General features: G+C 40.6%; 1 protein-coding gene and 1 long non-coding RNA gene across 5 annotated transcripts in view; one reads left to right on the top strand and one right to left on the bottom strand.

Annotated features, from left to right (window-relative positions):
- Positions 1–638: 638 nt before the first annotated feature.
- On the bottom strand, positions 639–23280 carry LOC110964783 (uncharacterized). Of its 3 annotated transcripts, XR_002596615.2 has the most exons (5): positions 22434–23280; positions 21372–21502; positions 17685–17803; positions 16592–16782; positions 9498–9654 (listed from the first exon to the last, which is right to left on the bottom strand). It is a non-coding gene; the product is annotated as an uncharacterized LOC110964783 (long non-coding RNA). The 3 variants fall into 3 exon arrangements; XR_007945139.1 differs by lacking the exons at positions 9498–9654; positions 16592–16782 and adding an exon at positions 639–774; XR_007945138.1 differs by lacking the exon at positions 16592–16782.
- The window catches only part of col1a2 (collagen, type I, alpha 2), an 18638-nt gene continuing 14472 nt past the window's right edge, over positions 20409–24574 (top strand). The window contains exons 1-4 of one of the 2 annotated variants that reach the window (XM_051955755.1): positions 20409–20611; positions 22145–22149; positions 23787–23822; positions 24288–24371. In XM_051955755.1, the coding sequence (XP_051811715.1) occupies positions 20542–20611; positions 22145–22149; positions 23787–23822; positions 24288–24371 (195 nt within the window). In that variant the 5' untranslated portion in view covers positions 20409–20541. Of the gene's footprint in view, positions 20612–22144; positions 22150–23388; positions 23407–23786; positions 23823–24287; positions 24372–24574 lie in introns of those variants that run through there. The other variant, XM_022213600.2, reaches the window with a different exon arrangement.

The following is a 24574-nucleotide window of genomic DNA, read 5'->3' as shown; positions in this document are numbered from 1 at the left end:
AGCAAGACTTCACGATGGTATTATATTTGCTGTATTTGGCAGTAAATCAAAAGCCCACTTCTGTTTATCAGTTGAAGTGAAATCAAATTATTACTCTGTGGTTTTCACCTTCAACGTACTAACAATCTGGAAATGTGACAGCGTTGTGCTGAAACATGGCTGACTTAAATAAAGAAAACGTGAGCGAGGGAGCACATATGTCTTTCTCCCTTTCACCAGTCGAGGCCTGTCGTCTTCGGCTCAGTGTTTCTTTCCGTTCTCAAACCCCCCTCAGGCAGACCGCCTCCACTCTCCTCCCTCAGCCTGGGTTAACCGGGTCACAGCGGCACAGAGCTGTTGTAAAGAGCATCTAACAAGTTTGTCATATAAATAAAAACACGTTTAAGGTGCTGGATTGACTACAGTGCTGACAGGGCTTTTCACTAATGCAACTAAAGAAACTTTTCTTGCAGATTTTACATATTAAAATGATTTTTTCTTGTCTCTGTCCTTCTGCACATGACTCTGCATCTCCAATCTGCATTCATTCTTTCTTACGTACTTTTTTCTTCACAATATATTCAGTTGCCCTAGATATAATGGGGCATTTTTATAAGAAATACTTGCAGCTTCATATTTTGCATCAAATTCTAAAAAAATCACATTTCAGAAAATCTTTATTCAGGCACAAGAGACTCATAAAACCAGACATGTTGTCTTCCTCCCCTCCTCCATCCGAATCCTGCAGTGGACACGTGGAAGGATTTTCTGGTCATCATGAAGTTTTGGGTTCAGCTGGGGAAAAAAGAGAGAGAGAAAGACAAAAAGCAGGACTGGAGAGAGGAGGAGAAGGAAAGAAATTCAGACTCCTCCTCGGCAATATGACTGGCTTCAGGAGATCATCTGGTCAACAAAGTGAACTGGGTGAACAGTGGGAGTGTGGACACGCCCTGAAGCTATGAAGTGTGTGTGTGGCATGTGTGTGTTTATGTTAGAGGGGAAAAAACGAGAGACAGAGGGAGACTAAAGAAAGAGAGATGACATGGAAGCCAGAGACAAGAAGACAAACTTTGCAGTCATTATGCTAAGCTGCGCTAACTGGTGGTACTTATTATGGCCAAAAGACTCTCACAAACTGTCTGAGATGTAAAAATACAGTTATTCATGACATTTCTGTACCAGAGTGCTATCAGGTTCCTCTCCTACAAACCTGAATCATAAAACTGAAGCATGAAGCGGTCTGATGTCTGAAATCATGATTACTTTTTATTTACTTCATTCATAGGTGTACATTTTGTTTGGACACTTTGGAGCATCAATGATTTTTCTGCATTCTGGTCCCTCTTTTTGTGTCAATTTGTACCATTTCTGCATCAGTCCATGGTGTAAATATCTTTGTAGTTGTAAAGTAAAACAACAAGTAAATGACTGAAAGTCCTTTGCTTTGACATGTTTTCATTGGGAGGAGACATGCAGGTGTAGGAGATGTATCCCCGTATCCTGGCTGAAATCTGTGTCCTCATTATTGTTAGAAAGAGTGTTTCCCATGAATGTTGAACCCTGTACTTAGCATAAAATGGTTTCTGAAGTGCTGATTAACATGTTCTTTTTTCTTTTTAAGACAAAAGAAGTAGTTTAAGTTATGCAGTCATATGGTTCCATTAAGTTGAGAATTGAAGTCTCACATTCATTACAGCTGTCTACCTCCAGGGCTTGCCTCATCATAGAGGAAAATATTGCCTCCTTGGTGATCTGTATCTGTTTAGAAAGCGTTTATTAAGAAGGGGAAAATAAAACCCAAATTGTATGTTGTTGGAGGAAGCAACTTATATTTCTGATAGCAAACAAACATAGGCCTTTTATAGAGTCTAGCTTTTGAATGCATCAGTGTTTCTGTAGTGTTGGTGTCACACAGTGTGTTCTGTAAGCTGTAAATTCACTATGACTTAATGCAATAACAAACCAATTCTGCACAGATGGGCAGACAGGAATTATCACCGATTAGCACAGCTAAAGCATATTAATGATTTTGCTTATTTTCCAGTGACTGGGTCCTGCGTCCTGAGTGATCTAAGAACCAAAACGATACGATGTTTGGTCAGACAGCTGAGCCCTGACTTTATAATGTTTGTATAGACTACTGGATGAGACCATGTGCTGAAATTTTGTGGTGGTCTCAGTCATTCCAGGGCAGTGGACAGGTATGAACTTGTTCCTTTCTTCTTTTTCTGTCACATAAGCGCAGACACTATTCCCTGTCTATATGTATGGATCCTTCTCATTTTGCTGCATTTTAGGATTAAAACGACAAGTTCAGACTATATTTAAATAAATAGGAATACCGATAAAGACGCTGGAAACATACTGTATGTGTATCACTCTATTTCTTCAAATTGGTTTGTTATACATGTATTTGTCACATAAACATGATGTTTCTATGTCAGTTCTTCAAGAAACATCTACTAGGAGTAGCTTTCAAAAGGTTAAAGTGAGAGAAAGTTGAACTGAACTGAAGTCAAACAGCAAAAGGACACTACACTTCCTTCCAAACAACTCTGAAACATCAAGGGGAAATAGGTCAGGATATCGCCTCCTGTATCTCATCCCAGCTCTCTGTTTGTCTTAGTGAACAGAAAGAAGGAGAGAAGGGGGACAAGAAACAAAAGGAGAGAAATAAAGTGACAGATCAGAGTTCAGGATTGGAATAAGTGCAAAAAAAAAAACTGAGGAAAAGGGCACACAAAAATGGAAAGTTAAGAAGAAGCAGGGAAGTAGCGAGGAGGAAAAGCAGAGGCAGGAGATTTTAACCAGATGCAGAACTTTCACAGTGGACGTCAGCCAACAGGCATGTACTAATGCTTTAGCTATGTCATGGGCTGCTCTCCCCTTAAACCTCCTCCCCTTCCTTCACTCTCTCCCCCTCTTTGTCCCTCTCTGTTTCCTTTTACCTCTCTTTCTCTCTCTCTCTCTTACAGCCTCTGACTCACACTGCTGCATAAACAGATGTCTGACATAGATGAGCTGCGTGAGCATTGTTGTGATAAATACCGCTCATGGATTTGGCCTTGGTAATAAATAAGGTTGCAAATTTTAAGGCTTTGAAATTGAAATACTAGTTTGATATAATGGTAGCTACGGTCTGTAAACTTTGTGCGGTTGAGTTTGAATCGACACACAGGCAAGCGTTTGCCGTGATGACGATTTTCCACTGAGCACACAAGAAACGAGAGAGAGAGCAAGAGAGAAGGAGAGAGAGAGTGGGAGGGACCAGACAAAAGAAACTGGAAAAAAAATAAAACCATCTGTAATTTTCAAATGGAATTTCTTCCATCATCAGTCACACACACACATTGAGTCTGGCGGATCTAGTGGCCCACATACACAATCAACACAAACCACTCTGATAGTCCAGTTAGGATGATGCCCCCAAACTAAAACTACATTAGCTAAATCTGGAGACGTGCAGTGGAATCTTGGCCCCTATTCTTCAATTTAATATTAGTACATCATAAATCTATATTGCTTTAATTGCGATTTTTCACAACATTTTCACCACAAAATCACTTTTCTTTCGTTGACCCAACACCAACCCTCCGATGACACCTTGACCAATAGTGTGCCGGTAGCTGACATCCTAAAATAAGACACCTAGAGGTCCACCTCAGCCAGCCCGTGATGATGTCATCAGGCCGATCCAAATAGCCCGACTACGGGGGGTGCAGACTTTACTAATGACTGTAATGTGGGAAATGCAGCCCCTACCACTTTAAGACTCATGTGCCCGCCGCATGGCTCCATAAGGATGTAATGTGTTCCAGGTGCTGGCTGAGGCCTTTTTTAAAATCATGTTGGGAATGTACACACAAAAGCAGTAGTTTATGCTCACAGGATTGTATACAAACAAACAAACAAGCAAACAGAAAGATGCATCTCACATGTTCTGCCCACATTTGAATCATTTAGCATTAAGGATGTTTGCATCACTGTTGAGGGGAGTTTGATGTGCTGGCCTGATCACATATGTACAAACAACACGGCTAAAACATGGACACATTAGTACATAAATGCAACACATAAATGCACTTGCACTGCATAGAATTGATTTGTTTGTTTACAAGGCCCTAATTGACATGCATCCTAAATTTATCTCTAGCCTCATCCCAAAATTTATCCAAATTAGATAGATAGATAGATAGATAGATAGATAGATAGATAGATAGATAGATAGATAGATAGATAGATAGATAGATAGATAGATAGATAGATAGATAGAAGCAGATTTTGAATGTAACAGCATTCCACCATTTTATTTTTGCTGCCACTAGTGCAGCCACATTTCCAGTTTTTCACAGATGTTTTCCTCACAGTTTTTGGTACTAGTGTTTGCCAGATATGTCTAACATGGTTGTTCTAACGTGCTAAAGGTACATTTTCCTCATGTCATGGGCAAAAAGCAGCTTCCACCTCTTTCCCAGCTATGCAAAGCATCATATTCACAGACTGCACAGGAAATATAAAACATTTCAAGCTGAGCTCCAAGCTCCTGTGAACTTCCCACCTTATGCGCACAAACTTGAAGCAATTTGCTAATAAGCAACTCAGATCCTATCATGTTGAAGGCCCTCTGCATCTGATGACCTCTTTTTTGTACAAACTTTGCCAAAACATGTCTATTATTAACATAGAAGAAAATGGTTTGTACTAATTATCTTCTTCAGTGTTCTGTACAGAATACACGAATCTACATGAAAAAGAGATAATTAAAGGCTCAGTGTTTGTTGTTGTACTGTAAGTTCTTTACACCATCAGTTCTTCCTTTTTTATGTCAACCTAAATGCTGCTCTGTGCAGTACTGATGTGCTGCAGTCCTCACCTGCACAAACCACAAGCCAGCATGAGGCCTGGTTGTCTGTGAGGACTGTAATAAGCATACTTGGCCAGCCACTAACTTCCAAACAAACTACCTGAGCTTAGAGCTTCTCAGCAGGAACCTACCTGGGGTTTTCCTGTAGAAAGCCACATTTTCACCAATTAATGCACTTGGAGCTCCTAATTAAGTGCCTCTATTGCACCAAATTCACCCTAATGAATGGATTCTCACCTAAGAACACATGGCTGATGAGCACATTTACAATGTATCACTGTTTGTTTCTTACTATTTGTTCTGTTAGATACATCTGTTGTGTCATCTAATGTCTAATTGTTTCGATGCTTCTGCTGCACCGTGAGGAGATGCTGGTAATTCAAGAAGCAATAAGTACATTATTATCAGTTTTTATCCTCCAGCTTCCTCTTCTCAGGTTTAAGAGGTTCACAGTGACTGTTTGCACAAACTTACTTTTGTCAGTGAAACAGCTGGGGCCTTTTAACATACAGTTGTGCAGTTATTAGAGTAACATTTGTTTTCAGGCACAGGAAGGCTTAATTTTTTTTGCAGCAGTGAGGAAGGACTTCATGTTGTGGCATCAGATTGGCCTCCTCCTGTGTCATTTAGCAGAAATATTACCCCCAAAAAATATGTTGACTAGACCTAAATTTAGTCAAATTCTTGTCTTTTAAATCTCTGAAATATTTCATAGAGAGTCTATGTTAAGCACAAACAGCAGAACTGTATCTCTAAACTGCACCACAGTAAACTGTTTCCTAAACTGGAGTGTTTTTTTTCCTCCTTTGTTTGGCTCCGTGCTGTGTTTTCTCTGGACACCAAACCCTAACATTTGGACTGCGGATCCACAACCATGGATCCAGACGAGCTGTGCTAAAGGCAGAGAGGGAAAAGCGAAGGAGAAGACGACACTGGAAGAGGAGGAGAAGTGATGATGTGGACCTTGAGAAAGTAGAATAAAGTCAGAGTGAGGAGGAGTTTTCAGAAAAGGAGAGAGAAGAAAAAAGGGATGAGTGTGCCGTTGTGTGTGTGTGTGTGTGTGTGTGTGTGTGTGTGTGTGTGTGTGTGTGTGTGTGTGTGTGTGTGTGTGTGTGTGCATTCATTTGGATGGATAATAGAAAAAACAGAGACATACTTTAGCTTTCCAAATGGCCTCGCCCTCTTATCGTAGTTTTTGTGATACCAGCGCACATTTGAAGAATAATACATTTGTTATTCAGTTTTGTTAAACAGCAGTTATTTGCCTGATTTTTTTTAGCTAAAACTGAGGTAGGCAAGATTCATACACACAAGAAACACAAATGGATAAACATGAAATTGCATTAGCCTTAGCATTTGAGCATTTGTGTACGGCTAGCAGAAGGCTAAACTGTCAACATAGCCACTAATGGCCAGCTTGGACGGTAAATCTACCAGCTAACCAGCCACTTCAACTCACATAGATATTCCATTTAAGTCAAGTTAGCAGCTTGCTTGTCCATGAAAACAATATTAAGGTCAGACTATAGCAGTACCTGGTTTTAACTCCAGATATGAGTATGCTTTGCTGATACTGATGTGTTTTAATATATTTTTTTTGTCAGAGACTGGGGTAGTAGGAACAACACCCTCTCCATACCAATGATTGGCCAAAATCTCTGATCAGATTTTCTATAGACTGACAGAGTACAAAGACAATAAATGGTCTGCACTCATGTAGCTCTTTTCTGCCTTAGTGGTACTTAAAGTTCTTTGCAAGGTGTTTCTCATGAAGCCATTCACAAACACACTCACTGTTGCCTTTTATTCTGCTGTCTGTACTCTCGATTCCATTGCCAATGAGGGCTTGCCTTTAAGATTTAAATAAGGGTTGGATAAATAAAAATCACAGCTTTAATCAGTAAATCGTGAGCTCTAATAATATGAATAACTTAAATTAAGTCTATTGATTCCGTTGCGTCACAGCTTAAAGATCCCCGGTTTGGGCCTGAGATCTTTCTATTTCCCCTGTGCATGTGTGGATTTTCTAAAGTACTCCGGCTTCATCCCACATACCAATAACATGCTGAGGTTAATTGATAATTCTAAATTGTCCGTGGGTGTGAATGTGACAGTGGTTGTTTGTCTCTCTGTGTAGCCCTGTGATATACTGGTGACCTGTCCAGGGTGTCCCCTGCTGTCGCTGTCAGCTGGGATAGACTCCAACCTTCCACAGTCCTAATGAGGACTAAATGGTGTATAGATAATGGATGGATGGATGCAGTTAAACATCAGTTAACTCCTGTTCATTCCAGAGCATGTTGTCTTCTTGCATTCTTTCTCTTCATTATTTCCCTCTCAAGCTTCTCTTTTGAGAGACTTTTTATGTTTTGCTGAGTCCTGTCACATGATAACAAAGGAAAGTTGTCATTGCAAAAGTTTGGCAAATTATCAGTTGTGTTTAGAGAACTGTTTGTTTTTAAGAAGAACATTCTGGGAACCAAAAAAATGCCATTGAAAACATCATCAGAACTTTGCAGAGTTTTCTCAGAAGGTTTATAGAATGAAAAAAAATCTAGCCAGGCTACCATTTACTGCAAAACTCCAGCGCTTTAGGTGCCAGCTTTTCTCTTCCCATAGCCTCTGACATGTTTGAAGACTAAACAGTTCTGAGTCAGAGCTGTGATGTATGTCTAAGCAGACAAATCAAGAGAAAAACGTGAATATTTCGAATTTAACCTTGTATCAACACGATGTAAAGATTAATTCCACACAACCTGTCTTTAGACAAAAACGTACAGGGACTGGTGTAGTATCAGCAAGCAAAGGTGGCAAATAAGAAAATTACTTCATCTATTTTTGCTCATTTGATAATAACTGCTACTTCAGCTTGATGTAATGTTTCATAAAATCAGGTAGCTTTGTCCACCACAGGGTATTGGAAAAGGCTTTTAACACTCGCTGGTTTTCGTGCTGCCGAGGAGATGTCTTCCACTTTTTGCTGGAGCTTTTTCTTCTGCAGCTGCTCCCCCTCCTCCCACTGGCTTAGCGGGTGGAAAAAATGACACAGCAGCAGACTAAAATGCAAGAGGTAACGTAGCTCTCAGACAGAGTGATCAAATGGAGACACAAAAGATCCGAGGACCTGACTTGTATTTCCAGGATTTATTCAGAAAGATATCAAAGAAAGTGACTTGTGTGCATCGCAGAGCTCTAAATAGAAAACAGGCTGCATGGTTTCTAAACAACGTATGGAACACGTTACTGTTTAGACGGATGTATACTGGTGATGGCAGTCGCACCCCTGACCACATATACATACAGACTCAGACAGTCTTTGCCATCTAAAGTCATTAATCTCAATAGTGTCAAGCTTGCTGTTTACATACGATGACAATGTTCACACCACTGTTTCTGTTGCTGAGGAACTCATTATTTCATTCGCAAATCATTCATTTCAGAAAGTCTGCTTTTCAAGTTAAAAACCCTTTGGATATTGTTTGCAGAAATACAGATTAAAAGCATCCAAAGACTGCCATAGATAAAGCTTTAACTACATTTAACAAGAGAGTAGCTCCATATGTCCTCTGAAGTCACCACTTTCTGTCTCCACCAATCTGGCAGGTTTAAATCAGACTGCTTCAGCTGTGACAGTAGTCCTCTCTTTGTCCTCGAGTCACATCAATTTAGCACCAGCTCGGGGAAGTTTAAAAGGCCGACTGCTCTCAGCGAGCATCCACCAGGTGTTTTATGTGGCAGGTGGAGGTTTGATTGGTAGCAGGTGGCAGACAGTTCAAGCACTCATTTAAGCCCATAACCCAGCAAGGCAGGGTGCTGATGTAGTGGCTGACTACCTGTGGCTGCACCAGCTTTTTTTCCTTTTCTATGAGCAGTTTTATTTCACTATTTTAAAGGCTGCAGAATATGGGCATGAAATGAAACTAAACAAACTTTTTTTTAATGTGCAAAAAATATGTTATGATAATCAAGTGTATAAATACATTTGCATTAAAAATGAAACAAACATGAGCACATATCAGTTCTAAACAGCCCGTCTCCCCAAAATGACATTGGTATACAACTAAACTGCAATATCATTTGCATTTTGAGGAATCTGTTTTTGCAGGATTGTGTTTTTTATAGCCATATCACAAATACGTTTCAAATGAACAAACCTTTAGCATTTTTAATGCTTTTGCTTCTTTTCAGCCAACCAGTCGAATATGAAATGGGTTGGGATTCATTGCTTTGGTTTCTCAGGAAATTATGTAAAAGCATCTAACATGTTGAGAAATTGTTGTAATTTAACCATAACCGTGTTATTTTCCTAAAACTAGCAACAAAGTATTGGTACATAAACCTAACCAATGAACAAAGAAACAATGGTTCTTACGCTGACTTTGTGGCGCCTTCAAACTGGAAGCTTTTCCTACTACATCAAAGTCTTATTCTTCAAAGATAAAATGCTGTTCCTTTTAAAATGATAGTCCAGTTTAGTTGGGGAAAACCATATTTTTTGCTAAACAGGGTTGGTTCTAAATGAAGAACAATCTCAAGTCAAGGTGCCCTCATCAGGTTTAGGGTTAGGGTTAGGGTTAGGTCTACATCAGCAGATAAAGTGTCATCCTGGATTTTATTTCCTCAGTCAAGAGTGAATTTTCATGTTTAATCAAAATCAGAATCATAAAGCTTTATTATCATTTTACCAAACAGTACAAAGGGATTTGTGCAACACCTAAAAAACAGTATGCATACACACACACACACAGTCTTTCACACAAGCTTCTTCTGGGCCCAATATTACTCGGTCCACAGCATTCAGGGTTTAAAGTCTGTAGAAACAATGAAATGGCAGAATGTTGGTGTTAGACTTATTGTTGGTGTAGATTTACTTCCTGTTACATAGAAACTGTGTGTAGCTGAGATGCAGATGTAGTGGTAGTGTTGATGTGAAGACAGCAGACAGAGTTTTGGTTTGTCAGAATGTTCACCTCCTTTGTTTACATGAAGCCGTTTTGTACAATGATAATAAGGTGCTCGCGCTAACCTCACTAAAAGGATTTTTTACATATATGCACATAAAAGTACACTTACGCTGACTGGCAGCAGTCCATTATACTGAAGACTAAAGGTGTTAGAATCAGTCAGCACATATGAATCCACCTTTCTTAGTATCCCCTTAGGCTTCTGATTGGCCATCATGGATTTAGGATTGGAGTTATTTTGCAGCCTGTTGGTTAGACACATTTTTGACAGCACTTGTATCGTGATGCTGCATTTTCAACTGAATATAGATTTTCTTTTCTGAGAGAAGTCTAGACTAGGCCTGAATCTGCTTTCAATTTTGTGTTTAAATGCTTGATTTCAGTCTTGTGTGGCATATACATATATTCATTAATGAAATTGCTGCCAGTACGAAAACCCACAGAGCCAAGCAGAAGTTTGTTCACCAACATGAAATCAGTGCAAACTTTTCTCGTGCATCAGAAGTCTTTCCTGATTTTACAAGATCCAACTGTTTTGCAGACCGTTTTCTTCCTTCCCATCTGTGAAATCATTCAAGTGCGGAGGAGGTCTGGAGGAGTCATTTTACTTCCTGGTTGTCACACTGACTGGCAGCATTCATAAAGTGAAGCCAGGCCCTGAGGTTCTCCTCGACAAAATCTCACTGGCTGTGTGAGCAAATACTAAAGAAACTGGATTACTTTCAGCCTAAAATGTACAACACCATCACAGAAAGTGTTTATTTATCTGCCCCTGGGACACTGAGATACAAAAAGGTGTGAACTTTCAATTTTGCACTCCTGGTTCCTTTGAGACAACAATCCTTATAAGTGCTTTGAGTGGCCGATGCAGTGAAATGCGTAGATTTAAAAACACAAGGCAAGAGTGATATAACTTTGGAAGCAGATGAAAAATTTAGGTTTTGTGTTGGGATTCCCTTAAATACCTCCTCTGCCTTTCACAGGACATGCTAGATTTGAAGTCAGGCATGAGGGGGCTGGTATTTGTGGGCCTTCAAATACTCACTGAGGATTTTTTTCACCTCCAACTTTGACCTCACATCTATAACTCTCATTTGCCACCCATCAGAACTCTCACCTTTATGTGTGGATATGATGAAGAAGAGAAACAGGGATAAAGAGAAGTGAAAGGGATAAGAAACAGTAGCATTTTCAGTCTTAATCTGGAAAGCGAACTATTTGGAGGTAGTTGAGATGATGGAGGCAGTATTATTGTGGTATGTGGACTTGGGGCTGAAGGGAAGCAACACTTTCCATGCTGGAAAAAAGAGCTGCAGAGATTCCTCCCTCCTGAAATCTCGGCCAGTCGGCATCCATCATACCAAAATAAAACTGCAGAAACCAGAGAAATTTGAAAGAGGTGGAGTTAATAGAGTTCCCTTCATGGGAGGAACTAAGAAAATGAGGTCTCAGATTTCCATTAGTGTTAATAGTTACTTCGTTTTGCCTGTTCACTTGTTTTGCAAGGCTTCTTTCTCTGAGTGTGCAAAGGCGCCGCTGGCTGCACACCAACACATTGAATGTGACTTTTATTGGGTATCCTGCAGTATTCAGGATCCTTTGTTCATTGGTTTGCCTTTACTCATTACGTTTCATTTTCATCCGTTGGTTACGGATGGAGCTCATTGTCTCTCTTTTCTCTGGTGTGTCATCCGGGGCTGTGAGTGTATTTTCCCAGATGTGTAATGATATACGGCTGTGCTGAACTTACCCCAAACCAGTCAGAGAGGGAGGGAGAGAGAGAGAGAGAGAGAGAGAGAGAGAGAGAGAGAGAGAGAGAGAGAGAGACTCCAGACAGCTGAACTCACTTAAATGTGTTCCTCATGTGTGCTGTAATATGGAAAAGATTTCGGCTCTCTCCCCTCTGCTCACCATAGCTGAGCTCAGCTTAACCCTTCAACAGCCAGCACACAACAACTTCACTGAACAGGAGGAAGGCTGCTTGGATCATTCGCCTGCATCATTTAATCGGCTACAGCTGATTCCCTCAACATGGCAGCCCGCTCATGTTCTATGTGAATCGTTCACATGAACACAAGCTGACAATTTACAGGTGTAAAATTCACTGTAGTCAGATGTCAAACCTCAGTTAAGCCATTAAAACAAATTAGTTAAGACCCAGAAAATTTAAAAATCTTACAAATATGCTTTGTGATTGGGCCATTTGGTTCCATTTTTACGCATTTTCCAGCAAACAGTTTGACAACAACCTTCACATAGAAAATGAATTCAACATCACGTGCTGAATTTTCGCAAGTGTAGCAGTGACATTGAAAGTGTAATGTTACTATGTATGCCTATGAAGGTCTGCTATATGGATCCTTTGTCTATGAAGTGTCTGACAGAATGTCCTTCTGGGTTTTGTTGTGGTTTGTTTGCTTGGCTTTTTTGTGAGTTTACCAATAGATAATCATTGTTGACAACTAAATTCTTACGCCTCACACATACAGATTTAATCCAACATGTCCCCATTTGTGCTAGCAGCCCTGAACGTCAGAAATATCATATACGGTGATAGTGTTAACATACAGGTAAAATGTTTGGCATGTTCACCATCTTATTTTAGCACGTTAGCATAGCATACCAAACATATCCATCGAATAAATGCTGAGATATCCCAGTGTGGATGTGTTGGACTGACCAACCAACTAACACTGTCCAGACATTGACCCAGAAACGTATCTTCAGAAGTGACTTGATAGTTGTAGTGCACATTTGACACAAATGTAAATGTCACCAAGCAGTGAGTCCTTGATTTGATTTTCTGACTAAAATGTCATTCCACTGCTGTCTTTCTCACATTTCCTGTATCTCTCCACATCTAAGTCAAGGGAAAGGCCAAAATAATCTTTAAAACATGTAGCTTTGACATAAAACATGCTACGAAATGGAAAAATTATGCTAAATATGGGCTTAACATACTCACAGATCAATTATTAATTGAAATATGCTATCAAGGCTTTTTTAAGTACCATTCTGTACTTGAATTTAAGGGATAACATGCACCAACTGCACGTAAGTGACCAAGAAAAGTAGCAATCACTTCATGGTATCGTGCAATTTAATTTGCTGGTTTGCACTGACCAGGAAGATTTCCTCAATAACAAAGTTAACTATAAAGTTCCCACATAATATTGTAGATGGGATAAGCGAGAAACAAGGCATAGAGATAGCATTTATGTGCCATATGTCCCGCACCTCTCCTGCATTAGCCAATCATCTACTTTGTGGCAACAGAACCAGGAAATAATAACCAACTGTGTTGTTGTGCTAACTTCAGTGTGGTGTTGTGAAACTGCACAGATGAATAGTAAATAATGTATAGTATAATTTTGGGGGCAAAGTCACCAAACTTTTTATGCTTTTCTTTAGCAGATTTAATTGATGATTATATCCTTGCAGTGTTTATGTTCACTGAAATTGCGGTTAGGGCTCTCTCCCCATTCATTTAGACAGAGACTCGATCTCGTTATCCCAAAATAACTGCCCAGATAATTTACCAAGATGGTTGCCAAGTGGGGATTCTTGCCTATAAGGACTTTGGTAATATATCAATATCTACTATAGTCCTCACTTCAGAGCCATTGACAAACATGGAAAACTACATTTCAGATTCTATTCAAAGTGTGCAATACTATGAATATGCAAGCATAAACTCATAGGTAAACCACCAAAAATCCAACAAAACCTTGACCAAACACTGTCAAACCATTGGCTTGACAACTCAGTTCCGTTTATATTTTGATGTAGCATTTCAAAAGATAAAAAGCTTTAAAAGTAAAACTGCATATAAGGATATCCATTTGCTCTACTCGGGTGAGTTGGACTCTTTTTTTTCCTCTCTCAAACCACGACCCAGCTCTATCTAGCAATTAGCTGCCTGCCGTGGACTCTGGTGACATTGTGTGGGGATATTTCTGTCACGTTTATTATGCGTTTGCTGACCAGACTGTGAGTCATGTGGACATACAGGCAAATCCAACCATACGTTGGTCCCAGCCAAGGGAGGTGCCCTACTTTGATTTTTTATCCTCTTGACTTGTATTTTTTTTAGCGATTCTCACGTTCCTTCTCCTCTCTGTAGCTCTTTCATTGACAGAAATTCTTTTCAGGGGGATTTTTTTTTAACTTCAATCTTGATATATCGTCTGAGGCTCAATATGAAAGGACTGAAAGTTCATTAGAAACTTAGTCTGGCTAAAAAAAAAAGCTCTTTTGACTGTGTTGTTGAGTAGAAGAAACTTTCTCTGACTCATCTTCTCCGCCATGCTCACTAGTGTTTCCTGACACATATTTATACTCTACCCCTATCCCACATTCCCTCTCTGCACCCATTTCCCATACTGACATTAGACCAGCTCTTCAATAACTCCACCTCTTTGCAGCTACAGTCTGAACGCATAAGAAATATATTCCAGTGGAAACAGCTTGCAGATGTGGTGACCCTGAGGGAGTCAAGACAGACAGCGAGGAAGAAAGACAGAGATTGACTGAAATGACATGAGAAACGTGGGGTAGGAGGGGACACAGGAAAAGCTCAAGAAGGCAGGGGAATGTTACATATACAAAGACACATCACAAACTTGGCTGGGCTGTTGTATAATTTGAAGCACTTAAAGTAAATGAGGGCTCCTTAAAAACCCTGGCCTGTCTTTTACTAGTTCTCCCCCGGTTCCTTCCTCTCCGGGTGCTACTGAGTCAGTCGGCAGGGTGAATAATGCCAGTGGCCTCAGCATGCTGATATGCGCTCAGGCCTGTCGAGCCTACGAGGGAGCTGAATTCTTTTGACCGAGCCTGCCTTTGTCACCGCACTTACAGACTCGTGCAAGTGCCTGCAGCTTCCTGGGGATAGAGTAGAGATGAAAGTTGCGGCACGGGATGAATTTGGGCTAAAACCACACTTTTAGTGTTAAATCTACGCCCCTTTTTCTGTCGCTTCTTGCTATCTTGAAAGAGTTTGACTATTTATCCAACCATCATGATACAAAAAAGCCTAAAGAATCACTCATGTTGTTGCCCTTTTATAAATCTCCTCTTATGCCTTGAACAACCAAACGTGACAACTTCATCTTATACCTTATAAAGATACCAACGGTAAAGTGACATTTAGGGAAAATGGGTATTAAAAGATGCACACCACCTGTGAAATGTGTCAGTTTGATGGTATGGTGCAGCCTATAATGACAGTTATTTGGATTTTAAAGGGAGGTTATCCAACTTTCGACAGCACAAGTTTCTCCTTAAAACCCCATTATCGGTGTTTTATGTGTTGTCAGTACACTCGTGTTATGGTTGTTGAACTGGGGCTATCTGAGGTCATGACCAGCCGCTAAAGGTTAACAGTGCCAAACTTTAGATGGATGTTGCTGTGAGTTTCAACACTGATTTTAATTAGTTTAGGCCAGCATGACCCAACAAAATGGTGCTCAGCAACCTGCCTGTATCTACAATCCTTAACATGCACCGATCAGCCATGACATTAAAGCCAGTAGTATTGTGTAGGTTCCCGTTGTGCCACCAAGACAGCTCTGATCCATCAGGGTATGAACACAGGGGCTTTGGGAATGACGTGTTTTCTGGCACCTAGACATTTAGCTAAGTTATAAGGTCCATTGATCTGGCTTTTTCCAGCACATCTAAGAGATGCTTGATTTGACTGGACTGAGATCTGGGGAGTTCGGAGGCTTGATCAACACCTTGGGCTCTATCCCATGTTCTTCAAGCCACTCCTGAGCAGTTTTTGTAGTGTTGTGTGGTGTATTGTCCTGTATGGAGAGGTTGCTACCATGTGGGTTGTGCTCGGTCCAGAACAATGTTTAGGTGGTTGGTCCATGTACCCAAGGTTTTCCATCAGATCATTGCAATGAGATGATCAATATTATTTACTTTACCTGTAAGTGGTTTTAATATTGTGGCTATTGTGGCACTTTTTTTGTTTATTAAAACAAGATGTACAGTTTAAATTTCCTCTTGAGAATTAATCTTTAGGTGTGGTTTTGCAACGTTTGGGCAGAGTCTTACTGATTTCCCCTTAACTTCCAGTCTTTATGTTAAGCTAACCAACCAATGTCCATCCATCCATCCATTCTCTATACACCGCTTTATCCTCACTAAGGTTGCGAGGGGTGCTGGAGCCTATCTCAGCTGACTCAGGCGAAGGCAGGGGACACTCTGGACAGGTCGCCAGTCTGTCGCAGGGCCCAACCAATGTCTTGATTGAATATTTGGAGAAAAATCTTCTCTTTCTTTGGTGATTGCTGCCAAGTTGTCAGAAATCTAAAGTCTCTGATGATTCCCAAAAATATCATTCAATATTTACCAAAAGATGTTCTTTTTTTTCATCACAGATGAGCTGAGTTTCATAGTGTTCAGTTTTTCGTACAGTAGTCTACTCCTGTGTGGAAAGTTTGTTGCAAGTGTTCAGGGCAGAAAAAGAAAGAGAAGAAGTGCCTGGAATATAAGCTGTAATTTGAAAACCTCAGCCGCCCCTGCACGTCTGCTGCTAGTGTGTTTTTGTGCATGTGTGTGTGTGCGCAGTGCCCTGTTTAATTAGTGCCTATATCTCAGTGTGTATCACAGAGGGCAGCATCTCTGTACCTTTTTTTAAATCACTCTCTTTTTCTTTCAACCTTTGACTATTATTTTGATCTTTTCTCATCTCTATTTTGTCTCTTTGCTTCCATGAGTGAAAGGATTACAATGTGTATACTTGTGTGTGTGTGTGCTGCTGCTGCTCTTTAATTACCAACTCTCTCTATTTTCTGTTTCGTTACTGAAGCTCCTCTACGGATTCCTGCTGGTGTCTGAGTGTGTGGGCCACAAGCCCATACCACTCTCTTCATTTCACTGTAGAAGTAGGTGTTTGAAAATCCAGAGGAAGACAGGCATCATCATTCAGAATCAGGTCACCCCTTCTTGGAAGTACTTTGAAAGACCCTGCAGTTTAAAGGAGTTAAAGAAAATTTCATACAGTTAACTCTCTCTGAGCTCTGTGGGCTCTGCTCCCCCGCAGATCCTAGCTTAGTTCTCAGCTTGACACTAATAAAATGAGCACAGTGTGGCTTTAACACTCAAAATTGTACTAGAGTTTATACACCCTGATGCTAAAATCAAAGAAAATCCTACTGGAAGGACTAAATGAATTCCATCTTGAAGCAAGCAGGTCTCTGTAAATGATAATGGCCCATGAATCATGTGCTATGACCTTCAAAATCACCACATTTCAGCCTGAATGAACACCTCTGTATGTGATAAACAGCCATATATTGAATAAAAAGAAAAAAATATCACTTTGAAGCAGAGTTTGAGATCCTTGAGTCTATTCCAAGGACTAAATCTGACATTGAGACATCACCATCACAGGATTGTCTTGCTTCTATTAATATTGCACTTTCCTGGTGAGACACGTCACTCTTTTAAGGAGTTGAAACTTTTTGTCAGTTTGTCCTTGGAACACCAGCAGCGTTTTATAATTTGTTACCCTTTACACTTTCTCTTGTATAACCGTACCTCACCTATCTGAGCCTCGAAATTATGGATGTTGTTGCAGAAGACAACGGATATTTCACTGTGGCAGGTTTCATTTCTAAGATTTTATCATACTCCTGTGCAGAATATTTGTATACTGTGCATGAATAGCTTTTGCAGTTGAGGATATTAACGTTCAGTAGATGTGTTTCTAGTCTTTTCTGTGATTCATAGCCACGACTGAACAAGATAACGTCACATACACTGACCAAATCTGGCTTTGTGCTAGTCTCAGTGTGCTGCTGGCTGACAGGTGGACGGACAGCTCCAGCCTGAAGAGATGTGCTCCACCCAGAATCCTTAGCACCTACCTCTGTATCAAAGCTGAAATATGACACAGGGTGACTGAGGCCAGTGAGGAAACAGCTCAGAGCACCAATCAGAGCGAAGCACATCTGGAGGAATCTGTCCGCAGGCCCAGCTGGCAGCACTGTGGGAGACAGCAGAGGAGAAGAGCTGAAGGCAATCAGGTTCAAAATGGCCGAAGGTTTTTTACAAGCTTCCAAGAATTTTAAAGGAATCAATTCAGTTTGTACTTTAATCTTAACCACTGAGACATTCTGCCATGAATAAAAGCATGACTAAAGGAGTAATCTTTGAAGGTGTGACTATCTTATCAGATTTTTCCATTTCCTCAGGGGGCACAATGAAGCATTTCTGAGTAAACACTTGAATCAGTCTCAAAATGTAAGGTTTGGTAACCCTATATACCTGTCTGCTGTCAGTAATAAACCTCTTCACCCACAGAACAATCTTATATTCTCAAGGAAAAGAAGGTTAATGTGCTCCAAGAAATGCCAGTTAAAACATGTTTAGACAATCGCTGGAAGATTTGTTATCATTAAAGACTATTTTAACCTGAAATCGGTTTCGTCCTTTTATCAAAAAAATGTTTTTTTCATTTAGCTGCTACTGCACCATTTGCTTGCTGCCCTATTATAACCTTTAATTTTCAGAAACGCACTGCATTTCTCAGTTTTTTGTAATCTTCTAATAAAAGTTACAAAAACAAATCATATTTTTTAAAGTCCACACAGTGCAGCCATTTGCTAGGATAACAAATAATTGAGCGTTTGATGTGGAATCTGGTTGAATGGAGAGAAAAAAGGCTGATGATGTGGAGCTTTGCAGCCATCTTTGATTTTCTCCGCCGCCTGTCTCTCCTCCAGCTACTTCAAGGCTCCTCAGCAAACATGAGAATGTAACTCTGCAGCGAGTGGGAGCTGTGCCATCTTTAAAACACATTTCATCTCTCTCGCTCCACCTCTTCTCCCCCCCCCCCCCCCCCCCCCCCTCTGTCTATCTCTCTACTTTGACTCGGGGAAGACTTGAGGTGAAGTTGTCGGAGAGGGTCCACCAATTAGTTTTTTTTCCCTGCTACACAGGGGGGAGGAAAGATAACAGGCCTGCTCATGGGTAGGAGGGAAGGAAGAGCTGTGCTGTTATTTGGGATAGATGAGTAGACTGTTGCAGAATGAGCCAGGATGTAACCCTGGTAACCCCTATAATGCCTCAGTAGTCATTCTGAGTGGGCTAATGGACACTGAGATGGGTGTTTACTACAACAAGGAGCTTTAGGATTATTTAGACACAAGATTTTCATCAACATAAGCCGTAAAACATGTAATTCTTACTGTATAAAGTGTAAAAGCCCAGCAAAGTGTCTTTTGCAACTCAACATTTTTGATTCAAAAGTCTCTTTGAAGGGGCACAGAACACGATTTAAAAGCGATAATAATCTCACATTAAGTGACTACATAGGTTTACTCCACAAACCTTTACAAGCTAAGACACACAGCTGCCTAAACTGTGCCACACAGATGAAATTAACCTCACCCAATATATTCCTTTTTGGTGTCTTATTCATGGATGCTCAAGAAATGATGGTAGTTAAACATTGCCTTCATGAAGATGTGACAATAACGTACAATAGAAAACTGTTTATGCTGTGCACTCTGATCACTAAAATGGATTGAGAGTGTGTGATATATGGCAGCATGAGGGCCAGGCTGAGTGTATTTGAAGTAGTAGTAGAGTAGATGGCATGTCTGGTCATGTGGGCAGGTAAGAGCTGCAGAGAAAGCGAGAGAGAGGTAGAAATTAGAGCTCTCCTCACACCTGCCTTTTGTCAGTCTGAAGCTCCAGCAGTGTTTGTGCATTTTATGTGAACCACTGCATTCCACTGATAGACTTTCACAGAGTAAATGCTTAAGCAATTTTGGTTTATTATAAATCCAGCAACTCTGGCAGATGTGAAGTGTTTAGAACCTGGGCAGAAAGTCCAGATGTGGGACAGAAAACACTTTTATTTTGAAACACAGTTGAAAGTGAGAAATGCTTGTGTTTGAAAGGAGAAATGAAATATGACACAAAATCTGCTTGGTTTCAGTCACATGTAATACGAAACAGAAATACTGTCACTAGATTGCCTTCCAAAGCAATGGAAATGGAGGCTCGGGTATCAGATTTTTTCCATAAATCAGTGCGTAAAAATGGCACTATACGAGTCCACTCCAAACAAACTCCGGCAGGCTAGATCAACAACTGAAAAAATAAAATCTAAGCTTATTTTTGTAAATAAAATCCAACGCAGAAGACAAGGACCCGGGTCCAATCGGTGCTAAATGATGCCCACAAAACGCACACCAAATCGGACACATTTTACGCACGAACCCAAACTGCGCGCAAGGTTGAATGCCCGGCGCCCGTGTCTCAGCACTGACACTCCGGATTCACTGCAGCCCGTAAGAAGGGAAAAAAAGTAGGCCTTCTTCTCTCTTTTAAACCTCGACGCTGTCCACGTCCTCAAAAAGAATGGATCTAATTAAAACGTTGCACTCGTCATCATCGCCAAAGCTTTGCCAAACGCGTTCTGGTGGAGAGGAGGCAGGGAGATGCAGGACCACATGACTGACTCCGAGCTGCGGAGGGATGGGAGTCAGATTGGGTTTCTCTCCTCTCATTGGTCGGTGGGCTGACTTTTGACACGCAGACCAGGGACCCTCCTGCCGTATAAATAGGCCTGATAGAACTTTATTATTCTAGCATCACGGCAGCAGGTTTCTGCTTAGTTTGGAGTTACTCGCGTCACCACAACTGTATGCCTGCTTGAAGGTGGTTTAAAAACAGGGGCTCAGCAGCACAAGGAGTCTGCATGTCTGCTTAGACATGCTCAGCTTTGTGGATACCCGGATTCTGTTGCTGCTTGCAGTAACTTCATACCTAGCATCATGTCAATGTAAGTTTGAATATCTGCTATTTTTGTCTGTGATGGATATTTTTTTCGGGTCCCACTGCTTGAGGATCTTTTTGGCTTTGGTTTGGGACTTACATCAACCTGAAGACAGCTCTAAGCACTGCTGAATAAAACTCAGACGGATTGAGCTCATGCAGAGGATTCTTCAGTTCTTTTTCCTCTTTCTTTTCCAAGGATACAATTATCATGATTTGATTAGTTTCCGAGAGGGAGACTGCTGAAAGAAAAAGAAAAAAGTTTTCTCACTTTGAAAGAGACGTTTAAGTAGGCGGCGTAGTGTCTTTTCGAAACTTTTAATGCATGTGGAGTTACGAAAATAGGCCAAATGTGGATTTTCTTTTAGAAGTAGGATGAAAAGCTTTATGGGGCGTTGTACACATTGTTCCATCCAGACATCCAGGGAATGAAGCTTTATTATAGGAAACTGCAATGTCTCCCCCTGGTGGCTGTGGATGCAAACATCTACTTGGCACCGATTTGATTTTTCCTTCTTAAACATTCAAAAATTTTATCAAAGCTAAAGCAGAAATGACACAAAATTCCATTAAAATCTAGTTAAATATTATTAGGTCTTTAAAGTAGTCTTTTTTGCAACTTTTGTTGAAGTTATTGCCAGTGTTGCTGAATATAAGTCAAAATAAAGAACAAATTAGATATAAACTTTCAAGATATAAATTGAAGTTGAAGCAGCTTGACTTTTACATTGTTATATTCCATAAAATAGCAAAAATAATAGTCTCACCTCCGTTTTGAGCCTCCAACAGCCCCACCTTGTGGTCTAGATTGGACATAGAGTTCATGGGGAGGTCTCAGCTGTGCCAAACTCAGCCAGGATCAGCTGGTCCAGATTCAAAGAGGGCGGCTGATATTCAACTTCAGCACAGAACAGATGAAAGAAACAAACATCAGCAACCAGTGAAGAATTCAGTGATTAGACCAGACCAGAATTTACCATTTTCAAACAATATAAAATCCACTTTTAGACATCAATGCAGCTAAACTAACATCAGTACATCCACATCACAGATTATGTAGTTGCTGTTTGCAGTAGCAGCCCAACTATGTCTGTCCCAAGGGCATGAAGTACCTGCTCAGGCCTGTTAGCAGCTGCAGCATTAATATGTGGAATGCTGTAGCAGTGAGATTCACATTCATTACACAGCTAGACAGTTTAAAGAGGTTTGCTATGATTCACAAACTGTTCAGACGTGGCCCTCAGCTACATTTACATTTGGGCTGAGACATGTTACAGAGCAAGCAGGATGTTAGCAAGTAGCTGGAATAGTTTCAGATACAACTGAAGAATTTAATCCACATTTACAGATACAGATGATGAGTATAGATAGTCCCAAGCTGTAGCACAGTGTTTGTGCTTCAGAAGAAAGTTACAAGAATGCAGAAAAAGCTCAACATTGTATTTCACATTAAATATTCTCTGCAGTTTGTTTCAGATGTGGCAGCACCGACTGTAATGATTTCCTACATGAACACGTGCAATCTTAGTTCTCCAGAAAGCTGTCGTCTCTAGGCCACTGTGTTTGCTTTTCCAGGCTTTTTTTTTGTCATGCAGAGGAAAATGTAGTGAAGAAGTGGTTAAGAAATTGAGCCAGAATATAGATGGGTGGAAATTACTTTGTTTCTTTTTCAGGTTTTGCCCTAAAATGCTTATAATGTTCTAACGGAATATTCCCTTTTGTCTCCCTGCCCTCTTCTGCCTCTTCCTCCCCGTCATCTCCGCGATGCCACAGACTCGGTTAGTACACATGCATGAAAACAATACTGTACATCTTAAAGATAGCTTTACCTTGTCACTGTGCCTTTTTTTCTTCCAAAACCTGCGTAACATCCAGCAAAAGAGGGTCTCGGTCATCCTTGACCATGAGAGCAATCTCAGCTATGGCAGAGCATTTCATTTAGGAATTTAGGAAGTTATTTCTTGCAGTTTTCTCCCTTCCTGTGGATGAATAGGCCAGGGTCCTATTGGATAAAGTTTGTGTCAATGAAAGCTAAAACCGCTGAGCTGAGGCACCCATGGGGCCTGGTACAAAGGATCCTTTCTGAGGACAGCGGAGAGGGGGCAGAGGGAGGTTTGCCCCTACCAGCTGGCTTTGGATCAGTTTGGAGTCTTCCTCTGCCCCTTGATCTGAATTTGATTTAAGAACAGAAACCTGGTCTCAGAGCAGTGAGTACAGGCTCACATCTTCAGCTTAGATAAAAGTAAAAACAGAAGATTTTTACCCTTAATTGATGAGTGTAATATAAGAATACAGTACCTGGATTACCTATGATTAAATACCTCTGCTCATATTTGAGATTGCCTCAAAGGAAACACTTGTCAGCATGGTGTTTGCAGCTTCAGCAGCAGCATTTTAAGGGACAGTATTTGATTTTGTCAGAAAGCCATTTATTCCATTATTGGACTAACATGCTCTTACCGCTAAGACATTGTTGAGTCTGGTTTGGAAAGCTTTATGTCGCATCTCAGCGTCTCTGTGCACTTGTTTATCAGTTATTCAACATGCACATTGCTCTGCTGTGTTCTCGTATTCATTCTCATAGCTACACATGCATGTTTTGTATGTCATTCTAATGGTGTTTCTGCATGTTGAGCGCTTTGATTTTTTACAATGGCCACTCATCATTACGCTTACGCACTAGAAAACAAAGCCGAATGCTTAATGCAGCCAACGCATGGAATGATGTGTGAAACCCTGAAAAGACTGAGTAAATAAATCTTACATTTATTTATCTTCTTTTCTGTTTAGGGAAGCGTCAAGGTGAGCTCATAATGTTGTTCTTATATGTCATGTAGCACCCAGAGTGTGGCATATCAGACACATGGAGCATAGTCAGGATTAGAAAATATCAAGTAGCATTGTTGTCATGTTTGGTCTGTAATGTGTTTTAACTTGCTTGTCCTCTTACTGTAAGGTCAAGTTGGTTTATTTACACATTTTGCTGATACTAACACACACCAGATCTTTTGGATATAATTCAAATCTGGTTCTTGGATTCTTTAGCTACTTTTAGTGTGATTTAGATTAGATGCAATGGCCTGTTTTGCTAGACGAATAGTTTGAAGCTGACACATTGCTAAAGCAATAAACTGAGCCATCTGCTCCGTGTTTGGTCTGACTGGGTGCTTTCTGTGCCGCAGGGTCCCAGAGGAGACAAAGGACCTCGAGGTGACAGGGTAAGCTGAAGTGAAACTCTGCTTCCTTTGATCAAATCAGCCAATATGTAATTTAAGTTTGATGTGATATTTATGAAGCACCTTTGGCAAAGTGTTTGTTGACATCATGTGACCTTTTAACCTCAGCAGGCCACACCCCTTTGTTTACATCACCATTAGCACAAGTCTTAGCCCTTCATGATAGTATGTATTAGCGGAAACAGATATGATAGATGATATTTGGGCCTGACTTGATGCATTTTACTGCTTTCTACATTTATTTTCTATTTCAGAAATTCGACCCACTTATTATATTCTAGAAAACCATAATTTGCTACAACAGTAGTTCAGCTTTGTGTGTATTCATCGCATTGATTTACATATGAAACAGAATTTGAGAACCACAACAGATGAGACTTTCCTGCAAAACTCGCCTGAAGCATAAGCTGCGGATCATTAAATAACACTGATGTCTGTGTTTTACAGGGTCCTCAGGGCCCTAATGGAAAAGATGGCAAACCCGGACTCCCCGGCCCCCCTGGCCCCCCTGGTCCCCCTGGACTTGGAGGAGTAAGTCCACTGTTTGTACTTGCAAAATAAGCAGCATGCATTGGCCTTGTTTATTGCAAATGTGGTCCAGATATGTTGAAATTGTGACTGACTGTGTGTACCGGCTGTAAAACGACTTGGGATGTTTCTTGTGACTTAGAAAGATGAATGTATAGAATTTGACTTACCTTTGGCATTCTCCCTGACAAGTTCCATAAAAGACA

The sequence above is a fragment of the Acanthochromis polyacanthus genome, chromosome 11 (assembly GCF_021347895.1).
Source record: "Acanthochromis polyacanthus isolate Apoly-LR-REF ecotype Palm Island chromosome 11, KAUST_Apoly_ChrSc, whole genome shotgun sequence".
In the NCBI taxonomy this organism is placed as follows: domain Eukaryota; kingdom Metazoa; phylum Chordata; class Actinopteri; family Pomacentridae; genus Acanthochromis; species Acanthochromis polyacanthus.
Note: the sequence above shows the minus strand (reverse complement) of the source record. Positions and strands in the feature narration are given on the sequence as shown.